The 24960-nt window shown below is 43.6% G+C and overlaps 1 protein-coding gene and 1 long non-coding RNA gene across 2 annotated transcripts in view; both read left to right on the forward strand.

The window, feature by feature from the left end:
* The window catches only part of LOC309330943, a 316600-nt gene that overhangs the window by 265238 nt on the left and 26402 nt on the right, over window positions 1–24960 (forward strand). The window lies entirely within an intron of this gene.
* Window positions 4163–24960, forward strand: part of PPM1F (protein phosphatase, Mg2+/Mn2+ dependent 1F) — a 38444-nt gene continuing 17646 nt past the window's right edge. The window contains exons 1-2 of the mRNA XM_081842852.1: window positions 4163–4458; window positions 16699–16829. Coding sequence (XP_081698978.1) covers window positions 4280–4458; window positions 16699–16829 — 310 coding nt within the window. The 5' untranslated portion in view covers window positions 4163–4279. The remainder of the gene's footprint in view (window positions 4459–16698; window positions 16830–24960) is intronic.

Consider the following 24960-nt stretch of genomic DNA (forward strand, 5'->3'; position numbering starts at 1 on the left):
CACCCAGGCTTTCTAAAAAATTCCCCATAGGAAGTTCATAGGCTTCGCTTCAGCAGCCTGAGAAACATTTTCTCTTTTTTTTCATATAATTGCTTTTCTTTTCATTTTCTATTACAGTAAGCCCGTGCGCCTAAAGCCAAAACCGCGTAACGTCAAAACACATTGGGTGCAATAGTGGGTGGGATTGCCATAGTTATTTTCCTGGAACTCCCCCTTTCCACCCCCTTTTTAATTTTAATTTTTTGCCTCAACACATAAAGCTAAATGTGCAAAATGCACATACATTGTGGGTTTACTACCTACAAAAACCAGTAGCAACAGGAAAGAAGAGATTTTCCCAGAGGTTAAAATCTGTAATATGTCTTGCCCAGTGTGTCATTGAGGCTTTAACAAGCTCATTTTTTGTTTCCTACTCTAATAACAAATTGTACATTTTGGACAACAGTTTCTCTTTGTTTTGTAAAAGTTCTTTTTCGAATTGTGAGCTTTGGTCCAGAAAACCATTATTTCTATCTTAATTTAAACATTTCATGTAACTGATGGTATTGTAACCAATCCGTAACAAGGCTCCTTACATTTTCCATTACTTTAAATTTGGGTTCCCCCCCTGTAAAGTACAGCAATTCCCTGTAGATTGCCCACTGTCTATCTATATTAACTCTCTTATTAGGTGCTCTGTAGAGCAGAGAAAAGGTACCGTATTTTTCGCTTTATAGGACGCACCGGACCATAGGAGGGGGAGAACGGGGGGGGGGGGAATTCTCCCACTCTCTGCTCAGCGCCCCTTCAGTGAAGTGGCAGGAGAAACAGAGCCCCTTCCATTTCTCCTCCCGCTTCGCTGAAGGGGCGCTACACAGAGAGGGAAAACTGTGCAGTGCCTCTCCAGCAAAGCGAAGCCTGGAGAGCAAGAGGGATCGGTGCACACCGACCCCTCCCGCTCTCCAGGCTTCAGGCGGCTATCCGCAAGCCTTCTGAGTGCAGGAAGAACTCCCACTGCTCTCCGAAGGCTTGCGGATAGCTGCCTGAAGCCCCCGGAGCGCAGCGCGAACTGCCGCTGCGCTCAGGATTTCAGGCAGCCTTGCCTCCGCTCCCGGAGCTGGGGGCGGGGAAAGCCCGAGCTTCCCCTGACCCCAGACCCCAGAACAGGTCGGGGAGCGGTGGTCCCTTCTCCCTCCTGGGGAAAAGCCCGCAAGAGCCACACGAAGCTTGTGTGCGGCTCTTGGGGGCTTTTCCTGCCTGCCTCCCCCCTGCATTCGCTCCATAGGACGCACAGACTTTCCCCCTTAGTTTTTAAGAGGGAAAAAGTGTGTCCTGTGGAGCAAAAAATACGGTAACCTGTGACCCTGGACTCCCCACACCCATCGATTCCAGAAGCTGACGACAATAGGAGTCAGGAGTCTGTTCCATTTGGAATTTTTAAATTTGTTTTATTATTGTAACAGTTTTGGCTGTTTTTTACGGCGGTGTATTCTGCTGCTGTAACCCACTGTGGGATTATACGGTGAGGCGCTGATAGAAATCTTCTGAACAAACAAAACGTTTCTGCTGTAAAAGACAAGAGGACAGATTTACCAAGAAGCCACCAGAGGGAGAATTGGTAGTGTTCTCTCTTGTTTTCCTTCAGCTATGCCAGTTGTGTCATGCACTAAATAAATAACCTTGGATATGTAGCAATTGAGAGTGGATTTAGAGTGTATACTGCATTTTCTAAGTCATTATGCCTGTAAGGGCAGGTTTCCTGTTTACCATCACTATGTCTTTGGCTGGCAACAGCCTGGGGTGATGGAATGCCTGCCACACTTGTTATTGTTTATGTGAATTAGTTGGCCAGCTGATAGGGCCAATCCTGATGCCATTACTAAACCAGAATGCAGCAGCTAGACTGGTGAGTGGCAGCGGCCGCCGAGACCACATAACTCTGGTCTTGAAAGACCGACATTGGCTCCCAATACGTTTCTGAGCACAATTCAAAGTGTTGGTGCTGACCTTTAAAGCCCTAAACGGCCTCGGCCCAGTATACCTGAAGGAGCGTCTCCACCCCCATCATTCTGCCCAGATGCTGAGGTCCAGCTCCAAGGGCCTTCTGGCGGTTCCCTCACTGCGAGAAGCCAAGTTACAGGGAACCAGGAAGAGGGCCTTCTCGGTGGTGGCACCCGCCCTGTGGAACGCCCTCCCACCAGATGTCAAAGAGAACAACAACTACCAAACTTTTAGAAGACATCTGAAGGCAGCCCTGTTTAGGGAAGCTTTTAATGTTTGATGTCTTACTGTATTTTAATATTTGGTTGGTAGCCACCCACAGTGGCTGGGGAAGCCCAGCCAGATGGGCAGGGTATAAATAAATAAAATTATTATTATTTTTATTATTATTATTATTATTATTATTATTACTGTGCCTCCATGCTCTCCAGGAGCAGCTGTGAGCATGCCAGGCATTGCACCTACTTATTCATTTCAGTTGGCAGGTGTCTCTGTGCATGCATTGTGTATATTTGCTTGTGTGTGTATGTGTGCGTGCACATGCATATGTACACACAGAGAGAACCAAAGCAACAGAAATATCAGTATCGTTTCTGTTTTAGTCACTGCCCCTGCGCTGTTGATGATTATTTACCACCTGCCCTTCCAAGAAGGCTGCTGCTTGCAATAAAGTTGGCGCTCCTATACCTACTTACCTGGGAGTAAGCCCCTTAAATTCAGTGGGACTCCTTCACAAACGAATGGCGCTGGCAGAAGGGTCACATTTTCCAGCCACAACAGGGAACTAAAGGTGCCTAGGCCTTCACTATACTCTCTTCAGCGCCTGCTAAAAGCATTCCTGTGTAGGCAAGTCCGCCCAGCGGCTTAGAAAGTTGAGGCAATTCTAATCTGTTTTGGCATTTTAACTTTTGCATGCTGTGATTTTTTTCTTGATTTTACCGTTTTGTCTCCTGTAAACAGCTTTGAGGTGTTTTTTTAACCAAAAAAAATCAAGCGGTGTGCAAATTTCATGATGGTCATAATGATGATGATTACCCACACATCTCGCTGGGCGGCTTGCAGCACATATAAAAACATAGTAAAACGTAAAACACAAAAAACTTCCCGAATACAGGGCTGCCTTTCAGATATCTTCTAAAAGTTGTGTAGTTCTTTATTTCCTTGACATCTGATGGGAGGGTGCCCAACAACAACTAATAATAATAATAATAATAATACCATAATACCAACTACTACTACTACTACTACTACTACTAATTTTATTATGTATACCCCGCCCATCTGGCAGGGTTAATCCCCAGCCACTCTGGGCGGCTTACAGCACATATAAAAACATTGTAAAACCTCAAACATTAAAAAAAAAACAAAAAACTTCCCGAATACAGGGCTGCCTTCAGATGTCTTCTAAAAGTTGTGTAGTTCTTTATTTCCTTGACATCTGATGGGAGGGCGCCCAACAACAGCAAATTATTATTATTATTATTATTATTATTACTTTATTAAGTATAATAATAAACGTTGTGTGGTTCTTTATTTCCTTGACATCTGATGGGAGGGCGCCCAACAACAGCAAATTATTATTATTATTATTATTATTATTACTTTATTAAGTATAATAATAAACGTTGTGTAGTTCTTTATTTCCTTGACATCTGATGGGAGGGCGCCCAACAACAGCAAATTATTATTATTATTATTATTATTATTACTTTATTAAGTATAATAATAAACGTTGTGTAGTTCTTTATTTCCTTGACATCTGATGGGAGGGCGCCCAACAACAGCAAATTATTATTATTATTATTATTATTATTATTATTATTATTATTACTTTATTAAGTATAATAATAAACGTTGTGTGGTTCTTTATTTCCTTGACATCTGATGGGAGGGCGCCCAACAACAGCAAATTAATTATTATTATTATTATTATTATTATTATTATTATTATTATTATTATTATTATACTTTATTAAGTATAATAATAAACGTTGTGTGGTTCTTTATTTCCTTGACATCTGACAGGAGGGCGTTCCATGATGATGATGACGGCCGCCGCTGCCCCGCTGCCCCGCTGCCCTTTCCCCGCCGCCGCCGCCGCCGCCGCCCGGCCCTGCCAGGAGCCGTTTCCAGGCGGGGCCGGCGCCGCCACTCCGCTTCCCTTCGGGGGTCAGAAGGCAGGGGAGGCGGGGAGAGGCGGAGGCGGAGGCCGGGCCGCGCGGCGAAGTCCGCCTCCCTCCAGTCAGGCAGCTCGCGGGAAGCGCTCGGCTGCTCGCTCGCTCGCTCGCGCGTGGAGGCCATGGCGTGGCCCGAGGCGGCGCGGGGCTTCGTGGGGACCCTCCTGAGGGACTTCCCGAGGCCGCTGGGCCCGGACGACGCGCCGCCCTGGAGCCCGGCGCCGGGCCGCCTGGGGTCCCTCAGCCAGGCCGAGGCGCCGGCGGAGCTGGCCGAGTTGGCCCGGACCTTCTTGGGCAGCAGGTAGGGGCCGGAGAGAGAGAGAGAGGCCCCGGGGGGAGCCTGAGGAGGGGTCGCGGGCGGCGGCGCGGCGGAAAGTTGCGCCCGGGGCGAAAACTGGGCACGGAGTTGGGAGAGCGAAGCTAGGGCTGGGTCATGCAGAGTGGGCAGGGAGCGGGAGGTGCACACGTGTGTGTGTGTGTGTGTGTGTGTGGATTGTGGGGTCACTAGTGCAAAGGTGAGGCAGCAGCATGAGTACATATGGATTGTGGGCTCACAAGTGCAAGGGTGAAAGGGTCTCAAATGCACAAGGATTGTGGGCTCACAAGTGCAAGGGTGAAAGTGTCTCAAAGGCACAAGGATTGTGGGCTCACAAGTGCAAGGGTGAAAGTGTCTCAAAGGCACAAGGATTGTGGGCTCACAAGTGCAAGGGTGAAAGTGTCTCAAAGGCACAAGGATTGTGGGCTCACAAGTGCAAGGGTGAAAGTGTCTCAAAGGCACAAGGATTGTGGGCTCACGAGTGCAAGGGTGAAGGTGTCTTGAGTGCACATGGATTGTGGGCTCACGAGTGCAAGGGTGAAGGTGTCTTGAGTGCACATGGATTGTGGGCTCACGAGTGCAAGGGTGAAGGTGTCTTGAGTGCACATGGATTGTGGGCTCACGAGTGCAAGGGTGAAGGTGTCTTGAGTGCACATGGATTGTGGGCTCACAAGTGCAAGGGTGAAAGTGTCTCAAATGCATATGGATTGTGGGCTCACAAGTGCAAGGGTGAAAGTGTCTCAAATGCATATGGATTGTGGGCTCACGAGTGCAAGGGTGAAGGTGTCTTGAGTGCACATGGATTGTGGGCTCACAAGTGCAAGGGTGAAAGTGTCTCAAAGGCACAAGGATTGTGGGCTCACAAGTGCAAGGGTGAAAGTGTCTCAAAGGCACAAGGATTGTGGGCTCACAAGTGCAAGGGTGAAAGTGTCTCAAATGCATATGGATTGTGGGCTCACGAGTGCAAGGGTGAAGGTGTCTTGAGTGCACATGGATTGTGGGCTCACAAGTGCAAGGGTGAAAGTGTCTCAAATGCATATGGATTGTGGAGTCAGTAGTGCAAGGGTGAGGCAGCGTCGTGAATGCATATGGATTGTGGAGTCAATCATGTGAGTGAGGTCATGTTTTGAGTGCATATGGGCTCCTTGGGGAGGAAGGGTGGGGTATGAATTCATTTTATAATAATAATACGTAGCACAGTCCCCGTGCCAGTGCATTTTGTGCCCTAGGCAAGGCTAAGTACTTACACGCACACGCACACACAAACCCGATTGATAACCTCAGTTTTCAAAAACAGATGTCTTGTGGAAGTGATAAAATTCTTCAAAATATAACATAAAGGTAAAATAATGTCAGAAATGTATATGAAATAACAAAAACTAATGTATATTAAACTTTGCCCTCTGAAGGTCAGTACTGCACCCCTCTGAAGTCTGCAGCCTAGGCAGCTGCGTAGTTTGCCTAATGATAACAGCAGCCCTCTAGGTAGGAAGAGTGGACTTACTAAAGTAGGACTAGGGTGCATTATTAGTGCATGTGTGAGGTGGCATCGTGAATGCACAGATAGGAAGGGTTGACTTATTCAGGCAAGTGTATAGACTGTGGAGAGCATCATCAATAGTGCATGTGTGTGGAGGCTGTATCTGAATGTATGGATGGAGTCATAGGGTGTGCTTGTGGGGTTATTAGTGTATGTGGGGGAAGGAGGGGATTATTGGCGATTATATGAAAGAGTGGGTGCAAATATTTCAAAAAGACTGTTTCAAAAAGAATGGGCTGCCTTGGGAATTGCACAGTGCCTGCTAACGGTACAGGCAAGGCCTACAAATGGACTGCAAATCCTATTGTACCGGTAATTGTTTTTATGGAAATAAGCAGTTCTGAGCCTACTACTGCCCCAGTGGGAGGGATCCTGGGTAACTCACAGGTGCTGCTTTGAGCACAAGGAGGGCAAGACACAGTTTTAACAACGAACACTTCTGCATTTAATGGAGGTTAAGTGAACTAGAGGGGCACAGGTGGCGCTGTGGGTTAAACCACAGAGCCTAGGACTTGCCGATCAGAAGGTTGGAGTTTCGAATCCCTGCGACGGGGTGAGCTCCCATTGCTCGGTCCCTGCTCCTGCCAACCAAGCAGTTCGAAAGCACATCAAAGTGCAAGTAGATAAATAGGTACTGCTCCGGCGGGAAGGTAAACGGCGTTTCCGTGTGCTGCTCTGGTTCACCAGAAGTGGCTTAGTCATGCTGGCCACATGACCCGGAAGCTGTACGCCGGCTCCCTTGGCCAATAAACCCCAGAGTCGGCCACGACTGGACCTAATGGTCAGGGGTCCCTTTACTTTTACCTTAAGTGAACTAGGCATGAAGTGAACTAGGCATCCAGTTTTTTTCGTTTTTCAACTTAATTAGAAACAAGGAATGGATACCAGCTGCAAATACAGGACTAGACAAACTTGGCGGTTTTGAAGTTTTTAGCCCATTTTCTAGGGAGTTGGAAAATTATCTGATACAAAGTGAAAATTAGATTACTTCACCTAGGAATTTTTTTTTGGGGGGGGGGGAGTGAATCAAGAAAACCCACACTGCTGAGTGAACCACAAGCCAAATTCATGAGTGCAGCTTGAAGAGGAATTTGGAGTGGTTTGCCCCACCCAGTAATTTTTGGACTACTGACTTCAAATGTTATTCTGAAAATGGCAAAGCATTGCTTTTCTACTTAACTCTCAAAGGTATGAAATGTATTGTCGCATGTACTAAAATATGTTAAGAGCTTTGTGTGTGTGCAAATACCTGCTGCGGTAATGGTAGGTGGTTTGAACAGAACCGGGGAAGAATGGGTAGAAAAAGCACCTACCTATATCGACCAGAACTGTGCAAATGTGAATCTTATAGAAGAGCCACAAAGCAACATTTATTTAGCTTTTGAGAGGTTCGGCTGGGCCATTGTGGAGCTGTTGTGTTTTTGGAGCTCTGTTGTTCAGATACACAATTATTTGCATTTGATTGCCACGCACTAGGAATTTTGGGGCAAGGTGTCATCAGTACACTGATGACACACAGCTCTGCTTCTCCATAGCATCTGAGTTAGGTGAGGTTGTGCACAAGCTGGACCACTGTCTGGGCACAGAGATAGAGACTGTGGGTTGGTAGTTCCTGCATCCTGGAAACTTGACCTCTTTTGGATGGGGTTGCACTCCCTCTGAAAGAACAGGTTCAGCGTTTGGGGTGCTCCTGGGTCCATCTTTGTCACTGAAGCTCAGTTGGCCTGAGTGGCTAGGAGTGCCTTTTATCAGCTACAGGTGGTTTGTCATCTACATTCGTTCTGCGACAGGAATGGTCTGGCCACAATGATCCATTCACTGGTAACCTCAAGACTCCATTATTGAAGTGAGCGCACTCTACATGGGGCTACTTTTCGGTTCCAGCAGTTGCAAAACACTGCAGCTAGACTGTTGATGGGGACAGACTCATAGCTGTCAACGTTTTCCTTTTTTTAAGGGAAATTCCCTTATTCCAAATAGGATTCCTCGCAAGAAAAGGGAAAAGTTGACAGCTGTGGACAGACTACTGCCAGCACATAACTCCATTACTCTAAAGTATGCACTGGCAGCCCATATGCGACTGGGCCTGGTTCAAGTTTCTTGCATTTATTTACAAGGCCTTTAACAACTGGGCCCAGAGTAGCTCAAGGACTGCCTAATTCAGTGGTGTCCAAACTTTTTTCAAAGAGGGCCAGATTTGATGAAGTGAAGGGCCGTGAGGGCTGACCAAAGGGCCAACCAAAGTTGTTGACCTTTTTTTAGGATTGAAGTTTTAGGGTTTTTTGGATTTTACCACAGGAACCGGATTAAACCAAACAGTGGGCCAGGTTAGGCCTCCGAAATGGACTTTGGACATGCCTGGCCTAATCCATTGTATCCCTGCCCGATCACTGAGGTCTTTGGGGAAGTCACTATTAGTGGTCCCCCATGGCATGGATGCAGAGCTCAGATCTACCAGGAGCCAAATTTTATGGAAATCATTTCCAGTTGAGGTTGGACAGGCCCCCTCCCTGAATTTTTAGATTTATTTTTATTCAAAGCAGGCATTTTAATTGAAGTTTGATTTTATAGTTTCAATCAATATTTATATTTGTACACTGGTACCTTGGTTTAAGAACAGCTTAGTTTATGAACAACTTGGATTAAGAACGCTGCAAACCCGGGAGTAGGTGTTTTGGTTTGTGAACTTTGCCTTGGAAGCAGAACATGTTGAGTGTGTTCCATTTGTAAATTGAGTCCCCCACTGCTATGGGAAAGCACGCCTTGGTTTAAGCATGCTTTGGTTTAAGAACGGACTTCTGGAACGGATTAAGTTCATAAGCCAAGGTACCACTTTATAGTATCTTTGTAAATCAGGCATAGGCAAACTTGGCCCTCCAGATGTTTTGGGACTACAACTCCCATGATCCCTAGCTAACAGGACCAGTGGTCAGGGAATTGTTGTCCCAAAACATCTGGAGGGCTGAATTTGCCTATGCCTGTTGTAAATGAATTGGAGACTAGTGTGGTTAAGGAGTAGATAAATGGTGGTTGTTTAAAACACATCCCAGTGCAGAAAAGACAGCAATGTCTCGATGTTGGGAAGAGGAGAGTAGGGGTTCTTAACTGTGAATGGAAGAACAAAATCATACCAAACTGTAGTAGAGCACCCTACAAATTGATTTCACCTACCAAATTGTGATAAATAAAAGCTTGATCGCTTATAAATATTGGTCACAATTTGTTTTTTAAAATCCTTGGTAGGTTGCACAATGGTTCCTCTCCTGAGTCAGAATTAACCAGTTATCCTATGTGTGTGTGCACATGTGTGATTAAAGAGGCACTACAAGGTTTTGCTATGACTGACATGGCACTGTGGTCTCACATTGTCCTTTCCTGCTACTGCCCTGATTTATAGCATTTATATTTTTTTGTATGAAAGTTTTGGGTGAATTTCTGCTGTTGCTGCGTCTGTTGATCTGTGTTAAGTACCTAACCACCTTGTTAAGTTATGTTGGCTAGCAAAATAAGCTAAAAGACTTCAGATTTTGTACAGTTGCATATATTATTATTATTATTATTATTATTATTATTATTATTATTATTATTATTATTCCCCACTTTTCCCCTTGATGGAACTGAGGGCAGCTTATAGATAAAAAAGAACTGACAAAAACCATAAGAAAAACAATCATTAAAAACAATTAAACATTGATAAAATTAAAACGATATACATATATAAAATACATTAAAACCTAAGCGTCATTAAATAAGTTTTATGAAATGAGATGAAAGGGATTTAGAGAGGATTGTAAAACAGTCAGTCTTCTCTGAATCCCCCTTTTTTATCATCCCATTACCTCCATCTCATTGAATGATGTTGATACAATAGTTCTAAATCTGAATTTATTAGTAAATGCTTAATAATAAATGAAATGAACACTGTTACCTGGATGTGAGCAAGCTAAGGCCACTGTTTAGACCTGGTATTTCATAATGTTGTTCAGATGCTTGTGTGCAACAGTAAAACACCCGTAACAATGCTAGGGGCAGGAAGATGTTTTTCCCTGGCAGGGCATCTGGTGTGATCATACCATCTGTTGCCTAACCTGAATTAAATTTGGATGTTGCCTCCTATTAAATTCTATTTTCATCTTTAAATATTTCCCCTCTCCTTAGTGTGGCAGCATAGAGGATAGTGCATTGTATCCTGATCCTAAACCTGTTTCTCTGCAATGAAATCTTAACTGATTTCAAGCCAACATATTTCCAAAGATGCTTAGGACTACAGTTTTCCCGTCTTGGAGCAGAATTTGTACGGAGTACAAAAACAGCATATTATATGCTCTACCAGGGAAAATTACTAGATAACCTCTAGCCCTTTTGGCCCTTACATATGCTTCTTGTGCATTAAAAAATTGTCAGTTTGAATTAAAAATTAAACTCTTCTGTTTTCATAGTGGTGTTTATTGTTTTACTGTCCTTTTAATTTAAGAGATACAAAATGTTCACTCTCATTTCATTTTCTCACATTAGCAATGGCAGTAAAATGGTACAATCAGCTATATAAATAGGGCCAAACTAGACAAGACTAGTTTGGATCCTTGGATCTTTTGTAAATCAAATTTATCTGGTCCTTGATTTTGTTGTGATGCTGCTATTTCAGCGTGCTCTTCTGTTTTTGTCTGCTTTTATTTGTTTTAGATGATGGTCTTGTTCCTTTACGGCTCTTTGCTTTTTAATTGGGGTTGTTATCTTGTATTCTGTATCTTCTCCTGGTATCTTTACAGGTGAAGAATAGGTATAAATATTTTAATAAATATTTTGGGGACAAAAAATTTTAAAGCTTGATGTTGGTTGAATCTATTAACGTATTTCCATCTTTTTTTCTTTTCTTTTTTGCATGGGATATTGTAGAAACTTTGATGCTCTCCTGAGAATAAGCGCTTTGTGGCCAGGGCCGTTTCTCTTCTACAGTTAAATACAACTTATCTACCATGTTCCCTATGCTCTTTAAAAGTAATGTTTGTTGTCTACTATTATGGGTTAAACCAGGCTTCCTCAACCTCGGCCCTCCTGATGTTTTGAGGCTACAATTCCCATCATCCCTGACCACTGGTCCTGCTAGCTAGGGATCATGGGAGTTGTAGGCCAAAAACATCTGGAGGGCCGAGGTTGAGGAAGCCCGGTTAAACGCAAGCCTTCAAAACTCTCCTAAATGAAAGGCTTACGGTACTTTGTGCGGTCAAAGCAGGGAGAGATTCTGCTTCCACAAAGGAACAGGGGCAGTTCCATAACAGGCTGCGTACAACTAATTCATTTCTTGGGGGAATGCAGGGGATAGGAAGTCCAGCATTCTGGTTTCTGCGTGTGGTGGAAAAGGGACCTCAAGATCTTATGTAAATAGAGATGGAACTATATAATTTGACAGGCTAGATCCTTCCATTTTTTTCCTCAATCAGTGCAGAGAGTCTCTTCTGAAACACACATAATTATACAGTTGGAATATCGTGTAAACCTAGAGGAGGGGCAGGTATAGGGACAAAGCTGGAAAAATCATAGGTGGCTAATTTTTTTTGTATGGGTGCATAGGCGCATAACAATCTGAAATATTAGTTTATTCAGCCCTTCCAAGGGTGTAGTCCAGGGGTCAGCAAACTTTTTCAGCAGGGGGCCGGTCCACTGTCCCTCAAACCTTGTGGGGACTGGACTATATTTTGCAAAAAACAAATGAACAAATTCCTATGCCCCACAAATAACCCAGAGATGCATTTTAAATAAAAGGACTAATTAATAGCTAAAGCAATTTAAAGTCAATTTAGCCTCTCTCTATTAAGGAAAGCTTCCTATTTTATATTTATTATTCTCCCCAGTGATGAATTGTTACTTTGCTTAAAATAACAATTTTACCAAGTTTTAACCATGTAAATAGGCGAATGTGTGCAATTTTCTGAATACTATTATTATTAATAGCTCTTTCAAATTACATCTGAAGAACTGTCCTAAATGCAGACATGGTTCCACCTTGGTTATATTTGTTGCAACTAAGCTGTAGCATGACAGCTCGAAAAGTATCTGTTCAGTGGTTCTGAATTAGCAATTTTGTGGTTCAGCGTCGGCTGGCATGTCTGCTTCAGTAAACTCATTTCTCAATGGTAGACAAAATGTTGCTAGACTGTGCATTAAAAGTGTTTCCCTTAGGACATGGTCCACACTTCATTTAAAGCATTTTTGACCTGCTCTTCAACTGGAGTGAGGGGGAAGGCTTTGGAAATGCTTAAAATACCAACAATAAGACAGTCCTTGCCCTCAGGTTTACAGACACAGTATAAAAGGAAAAGAGATTAGGGAGTGAAGAGGAAAACAGCAAACCCACTGCTATAGCCTGACAGAATGACTGATCCTAGATCACTCATTGGTGCTTAGACAATCTCTGGCAAGGGATGCCTCCCACTAGGATTTGGGATTGTTTTTGGCCATGCGTCTCTTCCCAGTCCCCAGCTCTAAGCTATATGGGGAGGTTCACCTCCAGAAGTTGGAGATGGGAGCAGGGGTTTAACTGTGCTTTGGTGCACCATGAGGTTACGGAAAAGACCCTGTTCTGTTGTGATAGATTTCAGTTGGCCATGAAGGCCAGCTAAAACGTCTGGACCTTGTGAAAACATCTTGAAATAAATAAATTAAAACCCCTTCCCGCCAGCAAAGTGCAACACATTGTTGTAAAGCTTGGGCTGTGTCTCATCCTTCCCGACACTCTTTATGTTAATGCAAGGAGGAGCTGAACAGTAGCTGCATATTTTGCATTCCTGCCCTGGAGCTAGAGCTTGTTATAGAGCCTCTGTGAGGCTCAAAATTACTTATATCCCCAAGATTCCAAAACTGCCAAGACTTTTCCCAACTTTTTTTTTATTCCTTTTCGACCACAAGAATTCTCAGGGAGGGAGTCTCCAACTCTTCCACCCAACAGAACCTGGCTGCCTGAGACTTTGTACTCTTGCTGTTTCTGTGGGTAAGAAATGTATGTAATTGGAGTAAAATTGCTCCTGAGAGGTGGGTTTGAAAGAACAACTGTTAATGGCTTGACCAGATTTGTTTTGGCATTTTACAAGTATGCTTGAACTGTTGCACTGGGATGTTCTGCAAAAGGGGACTCACCCGTAGAACTTTCATTGAGAATTTTGGCCAAGAGATTCATCACTCACACACACACACACACACACACACACACACACACACACGAACCCCACCATCCTTATATTGCCCCCAAACCAACAGATTAACAGACAACTAACCAATTTATAGTAATCTCCTAACCTGTTAGCAACTCCTGCCTCAGTGCTTACCCTGGTGATGGGCAGCCCGTTATATTGGTCTGCAACTCCTTTACCATTAACCACGCAGGTTTGGGCTGATGGGAGTTGTAGTCCAACAACACTGGGAAGACCACAACGCAGTTACCCATTCCTGGCTTAGATAGATACTGACTGAGATATTCTAGCTAGCAATGCTGTTTACACGTCCCTAATAATTCACTGAACTTGGCAGAGCTTACTTCTGAGTAAGCATGCACACAATGGTGCAACCCGTTTACTCATTCCAGGTGCCTGTAGGCTTGGCAGGCTTACTAGGTGGCGAAAGAGAGAAGCAGACTGAACACGCTCATAAATTATTTGCAAGCCAACCCGAATATGATAATGATACACCCAATTAATGGATGGGTACAAAAGACAAAAAAGGGAGGCGTGAGGAGGTCAAGAAACAAAGTTTTGTAAACATGAGTCTGAAAACTGGAGTTTTCGTTTTTAATTTTTTCTTTTCTTTTTACTTTTTTATGTGGTGTACTGTTTTTGCTGTTTTGTGTTGTTTTGATGTTCTCTTTGTTTTTGGAAAAATAAATAAATATATTATTAAAAAAAACAAAAGACTTGGGACGCGGGTGGCGCTGTGGGTTAAACCACAGAGCCTAGGTCTTGCCGATCAGAAGGTTGGCGGTTCAAATCCCCGCGACGGGGTGAGCTCCCATTGCTCGGTCCCTGCTCCTGCCAACCTAGCAGTTCAAAAGCACATCAAAGTGCAAGTAGATAAATAGGTACCGCTCCGGCTGGAAGGTAAACGGCGTTTCCGTGCGCTGCTCTGGTTCGCCAGAAGCGGCTTAGTCATGCTGGCCACATGACCCGGAAGTTGTACGCCGGCTCCCTCGGCCAGTAAAATGAGATGAGCGCCGCAACCCCAGAGTTGGTCAAGACTGGACCTAATGGTCAGGGGTCCCTTTACATTTACCTTTCCAAAAGACTTGGGATCAGGGCCCATAGTTTAAGAATTCCAGCTCAAATTAAATCCTGAAAATGACCCTTCTCTTGTTTTGGGAGGTGGGAATCCTACCATGTGAACCTAGCTCAGACTTGTAAAAATAACTTCAATAGCCTTCCTTCCTTCCTTCCTTCCTCTTTTTTTACTTGCCTGCTTTGGGCTGGCAGAAAAGGGACAGAGAGCACCATTCTCCTTGAAGCAGCCCCCCTGCTTTTCTGCTAGGTGCAGCGGAGGGGTGGAGAACGCCAGCCTTCAACTGTGTACACACCATGTTAAAAGTACATTTAAAGCACATGGCTTCCCCCAAAGAATCATGGTCGTTGTAGTTTACCCCTCACAGAGTTTCAGTTCCCAGCTCCCTTAACAAACTACAGTTCCCAGGATTCTTTGAGAGGGGTCACTTGCTTTAAAAAGCGTGCATATGCAGCCTTCGCCTGCCAGCCTGCTCAGTCGCCTGCATGGAATTGCTTCTCAGCTATGGCTGTCCGTCTACTGCCTTAAATGCATGCCTGCCCAGCTAGAGCTTGTTATATTATATGTTATGTTACCCAGGTGAAGGGAAACCATGAGATAACTGAATTCTGTTTTACCACTAGGAAATAGCAGTTTGCCTTCTGAAAGCACGGATATATTCATGGCTGCCCCTGCAAATCTTTCCTCTCCCATTAATGGAGCTGCTTCAAAAAAAGAAAACAAAACAAACCCTCATCCGTTCAGCATTATTCCTTTTGATGTGCAGTGTGGCAGCCACATTCCCTACGCTCACCACAAGCAACAGTTGACCATTTTGTGACCCTTTCCCCTTCTCATTCCTCCTGCCCCACTATTTTTGTTTGGTTCTTCTAAATCTGTTCATTCTCCCTTTGCAACACTGCTGCGCACTCTTTCTCCTTATGTGAAAGAAAATGGCAACCACGAGTCTGTAAGTGGTGACGTACACAGCATACATTTAAAGCACCGCTCCCAAAGTGTCTTGGGAACTTTAGTTTGTCAATGGCACTGGGAATTGTAGCTCTATGAGGAAACTACCAGTTCCCAGGATTCTTGAGGGGGATGTACTTTAAATGTACTGTGCGTATGCAACCGTAGCTTTCTGCAACAATATCATGCTCATGTACACACTAGTACTGCGACTAGCACAATTGCTCCTGAAGAAGTGTGCATGCACGCAAAAGCTCATACCAATAACTAACTTAGCTGGTCTCTAAGGTGCTACTGGAAGGAATTTTTTTATTTTGTTTTGACTATGGCAGACCAACACGGCTACCTACCTTTAACAATTGCTCCTGTTAAGAATAAAATATGACTTAATGCTAGGCCAGTTTTTTTTTGGGGGGGGGTGTTTGTTCACCTAGCTCTCCACTTTGCTTTTTCCGAACAGGAAGCAAAGTATTGTTCATGCCAAAAGATGCAGTTTGTATCCTGCAGGAAATTATGGGAGGGAAGAAGGATGCTATTGTTGACATCAGTTTCCAGCACAGAATCCAGTTGCTTTGAGAAAGAGAATAACAGGAAGTGCCTCGGATTAGCTCATAATAACTGAAAACAATCCCCTTGCAAGCATGCATAGAATGGGCAGAAGTCCTTCCAATGTAAACTGGATCTTATATGTGTGAATCCTAAAAATGAAATACATAGATAAGAGTACAGTACAGAATAAGTTGCTATGAGTTGTACTACTCTGGGGTGAACTGTGGGTTTGGTTCACTTTTTTTTTTTTTTTTTTGGCACAGCCAAAAGAAGTTAAAATGTATCAAAAGATTATTACTCTTCATTATACAAATCTGGCAGTATTTACTTAATAAGAACAGTATTGTTACCTTGTATTTCCATCAGCCCTTCCTTCAAATGCTGAACAAAAAACCACCACCACCATAATAATTTTATTACAGTGGTGCCTCGCAAGACAAAAAGAATCCGTTCCGCGATTCTCTTCGTCTAGCGGTTTTTTCGTCTTGCAAAGCAAGCCCATTGACAGCTTAGCGGATTAGTGCTATTAGCGGCTTAGCGGCTTTTAGCGGCTTAGCGGATCAGCTGATAAGCGGCTTAGTGGCTTAGAAAAAGGGGGGGGGAGGGAAAAAAAGTCGAAAAAACTCGCAAGACATTTCGTCTTGCGAAGCAAGCCCATAAGGAAATTCGTTTTGCGAAGCGCCTCCAAAACGGAAAACCCTTTCATCTAGCGGGTTTTCCGTCTTGCGAGGCGTTCGTCTTGCGGGGCACCACTGTATTTTATACCACTCCCATCTGACTGCGTTGCCCCAGCCAACTGCCCTGCAAATCATGAAGAATAGATGTGTGAGTCGGAATCGTAAACATGCTTCATTTTAGACTTTCATCGACTGTTTTTCCTTGGCTATGCAGTCCATTTCAGTCTCTTTCCTTTCTTTCCATAACAGGAATGCACCGCCACTCCTTGCAGCATCTTTGATTCATGCTACCATCCACGATATTTTGCAGACGGATCTTAACGAGTTTAAAAAGCAGAATGTGGAGGGGGAGGAAGCTGGAGATCACGAGACGGAGCCCTGTAAGTACCTATGTTTGCCTCCCAAAGTAATATGGGAGTCTGAGCTCAAGGTCATTACTATTCACGCAGATGTAACTCAACTTCTTTTATTTTCATTAATTTAAAACATTTTTATACCACTCTCCATCAAAATTGACTCCAGGATTGTTTACAGTAGTTTATATGACATCCAGGTAAATTTACAATTCTTAAAAGCATCATCACTGGCACATTTTTAGTCTGAAAGAGAACAGTACTGGCACTTTGAGGGCATTCCACTAATGGCATAATCACAGCCAAAAAGGTTAGCTAACACAGTGCAGGAGGTTACCAGAGAATAGCTGTAAGCTGGTGTTCTTGATGTTGCTAGATGGCAGAATTAGAAATAGTGCTTTTATTGTTTTCTGTCGTTTCATTGCACAAGACACCGCACAGCTGCAGAACAAAGATAGCCCTTGATGAAAACCGTCAGGTTGTTGCAACAAAGCAAAGGAGAACAGTAAGACAACATTGATCAGCATGACTAGCGGCATTTGGTCTTTCTGCACCAGCCCAAGGAATTGTTGGCATTCTGCTATTTTGAAAAATGGGGACTACCAAGATCCAATTTTCAGGTTAATTTTTGATGATGGCAGTGAAGTTGCTAACCAGGGTGGATTTGATTTAAATCAAATCAAATCTATTTAAATCACAGTTTAAACCACAGTTTAAATCACTAGTCAGTAAGACTTGACTTAAATCTTTTTTTTTTTTTTTTTTTTACAGAAAGACTCATCCTTGCTGATATAATCTTAATATTTACAACCAGATGAAGGTTTCATTTTTGGAATAATAAATTTTCAGAGTAGTTTTTACAGTTATATCAAAAATTACTGATTTGGTTATACTATTAGAAATACATAGACAGATAATTATGAAATTAATGTGAGGTTTAATAAGTTAACTGTTAATATTTGGACAACTTTTCTGCTGTACTTTATTGGAAGGAGAAAAATAATCATTTCCTTAATAACAATTTAAACAATTTACAGTCATACCTCGGGTTACAGACGCTTCAGGTCGTGCGTTTTCGGGTTGCACACTACGCCAAACTCCTAAGTACTGGAATGGGTAACTTCCGGGTTTCAGTGCTCGCGCATGCGCAGAATTACTAAAAGTCACTATGCACAGAAGCGCCGAATCGCGACCCATGCATGCGCAGATGCGGCGCTGCAGGTTGCGATTGTGCCTCCCGCACGATCACATTCGCAACCCAAGCGTCCACTGTATATATAACTAAAGCAGTAACGTTATAGGATATGTATCCATGTTTGTTAACTGATGTGGTTATACTTTTAAAAAAAGAACAACACACACCTTAGACTGAGTTTTAGCACACATGAAAAACTTGAAACAAATCCTTATTTCCTGATGAATAGCCTTTGGACTATAATGTAACCTAAATACAATACTATAGAAATATTTTTTTCTCCAAAAGGATTTTATTTTAAAAATCCAATTTAAATTTAAAAAATCCAATTTAAATTTTAAAATTCCATTTTTTTATTTAAAAAAAAACATTGATTTTTATCCACCCTGTTGCTAACAGTGTTTTATGTTCAATCATGCAAATGGCGTGGGCAGAGAAACCTGTCACTGCCATTGAAGAGAATGGAATGGTTACTGTATTTACAGGAAACCCAGTGGAGCCCAGTAGTTCCAATCCTGTGGGTTGTCACAGTTTCTCAGCCTTGTTTTTCTGTCTGCAGAGTGGGATTCAGATGGATGTAGGGATTAGATCCAAACAACTATGAGCAGAAGTGGGGAACGCCACTAGTGTGGTTCTGCAAACGTTTACACTTTTGCACAGTGCTATAATCAGTTGCAGTTATTCGGCTTATGCGAGACATTGCAAAAACTCTTGTCTAAACAGATTAACCTCCTTAGGTTTGACCTCTCTTTTCTTGCACAGCACTTTAAGGTAAAACAATCCTTGGGAAAAACATAGGAAGCCACATTATACCAAATCTGACCATTGGCCCATCTAGCTCAATAGATGGGGCTCTCCAGAGTTTAAGGCAGGGGAGATGTCAGGGATTTAGCCTGGAACATTTTGCACGCAAAGCACCAATGAACTGCAGACTTCCTGTGAGCAGGGAACACCTCCCACAAGCAGAAGGGGAACCTTTGGATTCAAGCCAGCAGTTTGGGTTTCATACAGTAAAAATTGCAAATCACCTGGCAGACTAAAATGCTGTACACATGCATATTAATGATACATTTCCTGTTCTGTCCCCCAAGATTTGATCTTTCTAGTTGGCTTTAATATCCTATTTGGGGGCAGTTAAACAGAGTGTTGCTTACTGTTGCGGAAGGATGTGGCTTTATGTCACGCAAGCGTGAATGAAAAAGCAAAAACGCCCTTCCTCCTTTTCTTCGCTAGAATGTGGTGGTGGATGAAATTGACAACGATGCAGCTAAGACTGCCGTGCAGTCTTAAACCCACATGTACCTAAACTGTCTTGAAGCAATCATAGCCACTTATTATTATTACTCAGCTCTATAATAATCGAGCCTCTCGCTTTCCCTCCTAACCATTCCTCTCTCCAGCTACTCTTTGTATCTGTCACCAATATTACCATCTGTTCTGTAAGCCGAGCACGAAGCCTTTGAAGCCTCCCTCTTCTCCCTCCTACTCTTATACTTCTCTGTTCCTTCGGTTTTCCAGGGGGATGCCAGTTCTTGTTTTACATCACTCATGCAAAGTTTATATCCCACCTTTCCTCCTAGGAGCTCAAGACCACGTGTGTGGTTCTCTCTTCTCCTCTCCTCACCCCATTTATAGACAGAACAACCCTGTGAGATAGATCAGGCTGAGAGGAAGCAAATTGCCCAAGGTCACCCACTGAGCTTCCTGACTGAGTAGGGCCCCAGGGGTCAGCAAACTTTTTCAGCAGGGGGCTGGTCCACTGTCCCTCAGACCTTGTGGGGGGCCAGACTATATTATGGAAAAGAAAGAAAAAAGAACGAATTCCTATGCCCCACAAATAACCCAGAGATGTATTGTAAATAAAAGGACACATTCTACTCATGTGAAAACGCCAGGCAGGCCCCACAAATAACCCAGAGATGCATTTTAAATAAAAGGACACATTCTACTCATGTAAAAACACGTGGATTCCCAGACCGATCATGGGCTGGATTTAGAAGGTGATTGAGCCGGATCCGGCCCCCGGGCCTTAGTTTGCCTATCCATGGAGTAGGGAGTCGAACTGTGGTTTCCCAAAACCTCATCTCTCTCTCTCTTTTCCCCCTGCTAGGGTGTTCATCCTCCAGTGAAGGATGTTGTTGAGAATGTATGCAGTCTTTCCAGGGTTGCAAAAAATGTTACAGCAAATTTGGCTGGGTTGAATTTTTACTGTTTGGCAAGGTGGCCAGAATTATGGCAGACAGCACCCAGAACATGAAGAAGGAGGCTGGGGAGGTTCGTAGAAATGTAGAGGGACATAAATAGCCCCAGGAGCAGTAGGGAGGTGAGTCAAGGCCAAGGTGCAAGAATGCAGCAGTGGCTCCAGCTGAACCTTTAAAAACGCACACTAAATATTTTAAAACCGGTGAAACATGTAACAGAATCATGTGTCTGGATATGCCCACTGAAACAGGAACATTTTCAGCAGTCACCTAAAAGAAAAAACAATTGTGGCACCTGCCTAATGTTTAGTTCCAGAATACAGGTGTTGCCACCTTAAAGGAACAACTTTTTGCAAATGCAGAATGGGCATTGCATGGCACTTGCAGAAGTGCAAGTTCTGTAGCTCCAAGTCATCACACGTGGGGCAAGGCAATCCCTTAAGAAAACTGGTCCCAAGGCTTTATATACCAATAGGCAGCCAGGGCAAATCTGAACTGGCAGCCAGGGCAAATCTTTGAGCACAGGTGTGATATGCTAGGGGACTCTCACTCCTCCCAGCAACCATTCTGCAGCATTCTGCACTAACTGCAGTTTCCAAACCAAGATCGAGAGACGGCCCATGTAGAGTGCTTTGGGGAGTACATAATGATGGAGGTGCCCAGCATTTCTGTGCCTTAACGTTTCCCTCCCGTAGTGCACATGGCACCTTCCTTGGCTGAAAACTCTGATCTTGCTCTGGTTTTCTCTTTTTGCTACAACTTTATTTTCTCCACTCAAACCTCAGTTGCCTTCACAACAATCCTGTGGTTGTCAATTTGATTTTATTGTTCCTTGCATTTAAAATTGTTCTAGACCTTTTGTTTGTTTGTTTGTTTGTTTGTTTTGCTTTTATCTGTTGAGGGGCAATATATCCAGGTTATATGGTGTTCCCTACTCAGCCATGAAGTTTACTTGCAGATACCAGGTGACTCCCCATCTCTCAAACTAGCCTACATCACTGGGGGGGGGGGGGGACAAGCACTCCACCCGGAGCTTCTTGGAGAAGGATGGGATCTAAAAGTAGTATATAATGCGATGATCTTGCCAAATCCTACGTACAATTCAGTTCCTCTTCTCAAGCAATCTGTTGGGTAACTGTTTCCTCTGAATCAAAGTGAAGTAATAAATTGGCTCCATCTGTTGGGGATTATGAAAACTGCATGTCATTTAATGACATAGAGAGCAACATAACACTGGGCAACATTTTTTTTTACTTTTTGAATGTTGTCTAGATTTCTACAACTGATTTAGGGTATTTTTGCACTGCTGAATCAGGAAATGGCATCCGTTTCTCTCCATCAGGTCAGGTTTACTGTAAACTGAATGGTGAGCATTCATAAAGGTAAGTACACATAAATTGCATGTTGCTTCACCATTTTTCAAACTTCAGGGCTTGAACTTCCATTTCTTGGAACTCCTGGAATGCTCAGTGGCAGGGAGGTCTCTCTTCAGAGTCCAACAGTAGTCAGCCATCATGACTGTGTCCCAGCGACGCTGATACCTGGTCTCCATCTCTTTCATGTCCTGATGGAATCTCTCCCACTGCTCTTCACTCATTGAACCCAGGTTCTCAGGAAACCGGTCCATATGTGAAAATAGGTAGTGCATCTTGACGCTCATGTTGCAGCCCAGGTTTCTGAAAGCAGTCAGCATGTTGTTGACAAGTTCTGCGTAGTTTCTGGCCTTATTGTTGCCAAGAAAGTTCTTCACTACCAGAACAAATGCCTTCCACGCTTCCAGTTCCACTTCGTTCATTGAGTTTCCGAACTCTGGATCTCTGATGAGCTGACGGATCTGAGGACTATCACAGATGCCAGCTTTCAACTTCTCCATGGTCAATCCTGGAAAAGCCTGGCACAAGTAAGTGAAGCAGTCACCAACCTTGTCCAGAGCCTTGGTGAACTGCTTGATTAAGCCGAGCTTGATGTGCAGCGGTGGGAAGAGTATTCTGTCTCAGTCCACCAGAGGGTCATTGATGATGTTCCTTTCTTTGCAAGGCACCAATTCCTCCTGCACAGGCCAGTCCTTCTTCGTGTAATGCTGAGCACCAATTTATGGAAGATTTCGAGGTTTGATAACTTCAAACTGATCCCTTTTCGACATAATCACCCAGAGCTATCGGACCTGAATACTTCTTGTCATTAAAATAATCATTTCCAAACAAAACAATTATTCGACATGGCATTTTACCCCCACCAACTTCTTCTAAAATGCTCCACATGTGGACGAAAACGTAAAAAAAGACATGTGGCCATAGCTCAAAAACTTGACCTGATTGAGCAACACCAATATGATTTTTGGATTCAGCGCATCAGATTTGTCCTAAATCAGCTGAAAAAATGCAGACAACAAATTTGTTGTTGACCAGTGTAATGCATTTACAGTGGTACCTTGGGTTAAGTACTTAATTTGTTCTGGAGGTCCGTACTTAACCTGAAACTGTTCTTAGCCTGAAGCACCACTTTAGCTAATGGGGCCTCCCGCTGCTGCTGCGCTGCTGGAGCAGGATTTTTGTTCTCATCCTGAAGCAAAGTTCTTAACCTGAAGCACTATTTCTGGGTTAGCGGAGTCTGTAACCTGAAGCGTATGTAACCTGAAGCGTATGTAACCCGAGGTACCACTGTATTCATACAAGAGGTTTATATAAGCATGACAATTTCAATAAATTAAATATAAATGGCATACACTGCATTTTGCATAACACTCTGAGTTTACTAATTAAACAATATATATCAGAGTATCCTAAAAAAAAACCTATACCACCCTAGACCCTCTTATGTCCTGTACATTTAACAGCGTTACCTAAGCTAAGGGTTTAATATCAGGCCACAGAATTATTAATACTATTATTATTTATTACATTTGTATACTGCCCTTCATCCAAAGATCCCAGGGCAGTTCACAACAGAAAAATAACAAAATGAGAATACAAAATACATGATAAAACAAAAACAAATCAATAACTCTCTCCCTCCCCTGTACTTTCCCCATGGTACCACTTTGCCTGGGTTAGTGTCTGGAACTACTGAGGCAAGAATTAGGAACCTTAGACTTTCTGTGCATCTGCCCACAGTGAGCTTCTAGAGCTGAGGTTTGAAGCATCTGTCTGTAGGACCAGCTTACAATTAATACTTAACTCTGCTATTATGCAGACAGACATAATTTTATTTATATGCCACCTACCCATAGTTCCAGCCATGCTGAAGGCAGCTCACAGCTTGAAAAAAACACCTACAACATCATGAGGCTTGTCCACCCCAGAGTTTACTGTGTGTTTGCAGCGTTTTGCAAACTCTTTAATCTGCATAGTCCACATGATGTTACCCTCAAGGAACACCAATCTCGATTGAGGATAATGCAATAAATTGGGGGGAAATCAGGCTGCAAACCACTCTGCTCTGGGGTCAGGGCCATCTTAAGCATATCCGGCGCTGTGGTGCAAAGCTCCATCCTGCACCCACACCCCCACAGCCCGTTTCCCAGAGTTTTTTTAGGGAGGACGGCGCTGCTGGCAGGGCTGGAGGAGGTGAGCAGCGGCTGAAGGGTGGCTCCTCCGGCAGGGAAGAGGCAGAGGCTGGACACAGTGCCTCCCAGCTCATCTGGACGCTTCGTGCCGCGGTGGCCATGGCAGGTGGAGGCTCCTGGCACAGCACTGCTTTGGTGTGGCATGGCGAGGGTGGTGAGCTGATGCTGTCCAGCCTCCACCTCTTCCCTGGCGCCCTCCAGAACTTGGTGCCCCATGCCACTAGCCTCTATGGGTAAGACACCCTTGCCTGGGGTACAGACATTTTGGTGTTTTGGTGTGAGTGGATGAAGTACAGTGGTACCTTGGGTTAAGTACTTAATTCGTTCCGGAGGTCCGTTCTTAACCTGAAACTGTTCTTAACCTGAAGCACCACTTTAGCTAACGGGGGCCTCCTGCTGCCGCTGCGCTGCTGGAGCACAATTTCTGTTCTCATCCTGAAGCAAAGTTCTTAACCCGAGGTACTATTTCTGGGTTAGCAGAGTCTGTAACCTGAAGCGTATGTAACCTGAAGAGTTTGTAAACCGAGGTACCACTGTATCACTTCCTGCTGCTTCCCTTCCATGATCACAGCTTCCTCAGTGCTTTCATTTCTTTTCTGGCCTTGCTCTTTTTCTGAAAAATTCCTGAATGGAAGAGTATAGCCTTATATTTGTTTGATCCCTCAGATTTGCACAAAACCAAAAACTGTGCTGAGTTTTTACAGTTGCCTGACTATGTGCTTTTTGCTCACTTCCAGGGCAGAGATTCTTATTTTTTAAAAAGCAAAGTGCATATATTCTGTTGGTACTTAACTAGCATAGTAGAATCAGCAAAACAGAAACCAGGAACAAGCTCCTAGTGCCACAAAGCCTGGCTCAGTGTCTCATAGTAATTTGTAAGCAGTATTAAGCTGGTAGCTGTGGTCAGGTTGGATGTAACCGTCCTTTCCCCTGAAATTCAGAAATTACTGGCAAAAATAAGGTTCCTCCCAATAATGTTCCATATGGAATGAGTTACCAGCAGAAGTTGATTTTTTTTAAAAAAAAACACCCTAATTTTTTAAAAAGGGAGGGGGGCTGAATGAGCCATAAAGATAAAGGAAGGTGTCACATCAAGAGAAGCTTGTTTACATTTGGCAAACAGCTGTTGGGGATCCTCAAGCAAGTGATAACATCACATGGAGAGAAAGTTGGAAATAGTTCTTAACTCCACTCCTC

Source organism: Podarcis erhardii (assembly GCF_964252035.2).
Source record: "Podarcis erhardii genome assembly, chromosome: 15".
In the NCBI taxonomy this organism is placed as follows: domain Eukaryota; kingdom Metazoa; phylum Chordata; class Lepidosauria; order Squamata; family Lacertidae; genus Podarcis; species Podarcis erhardii.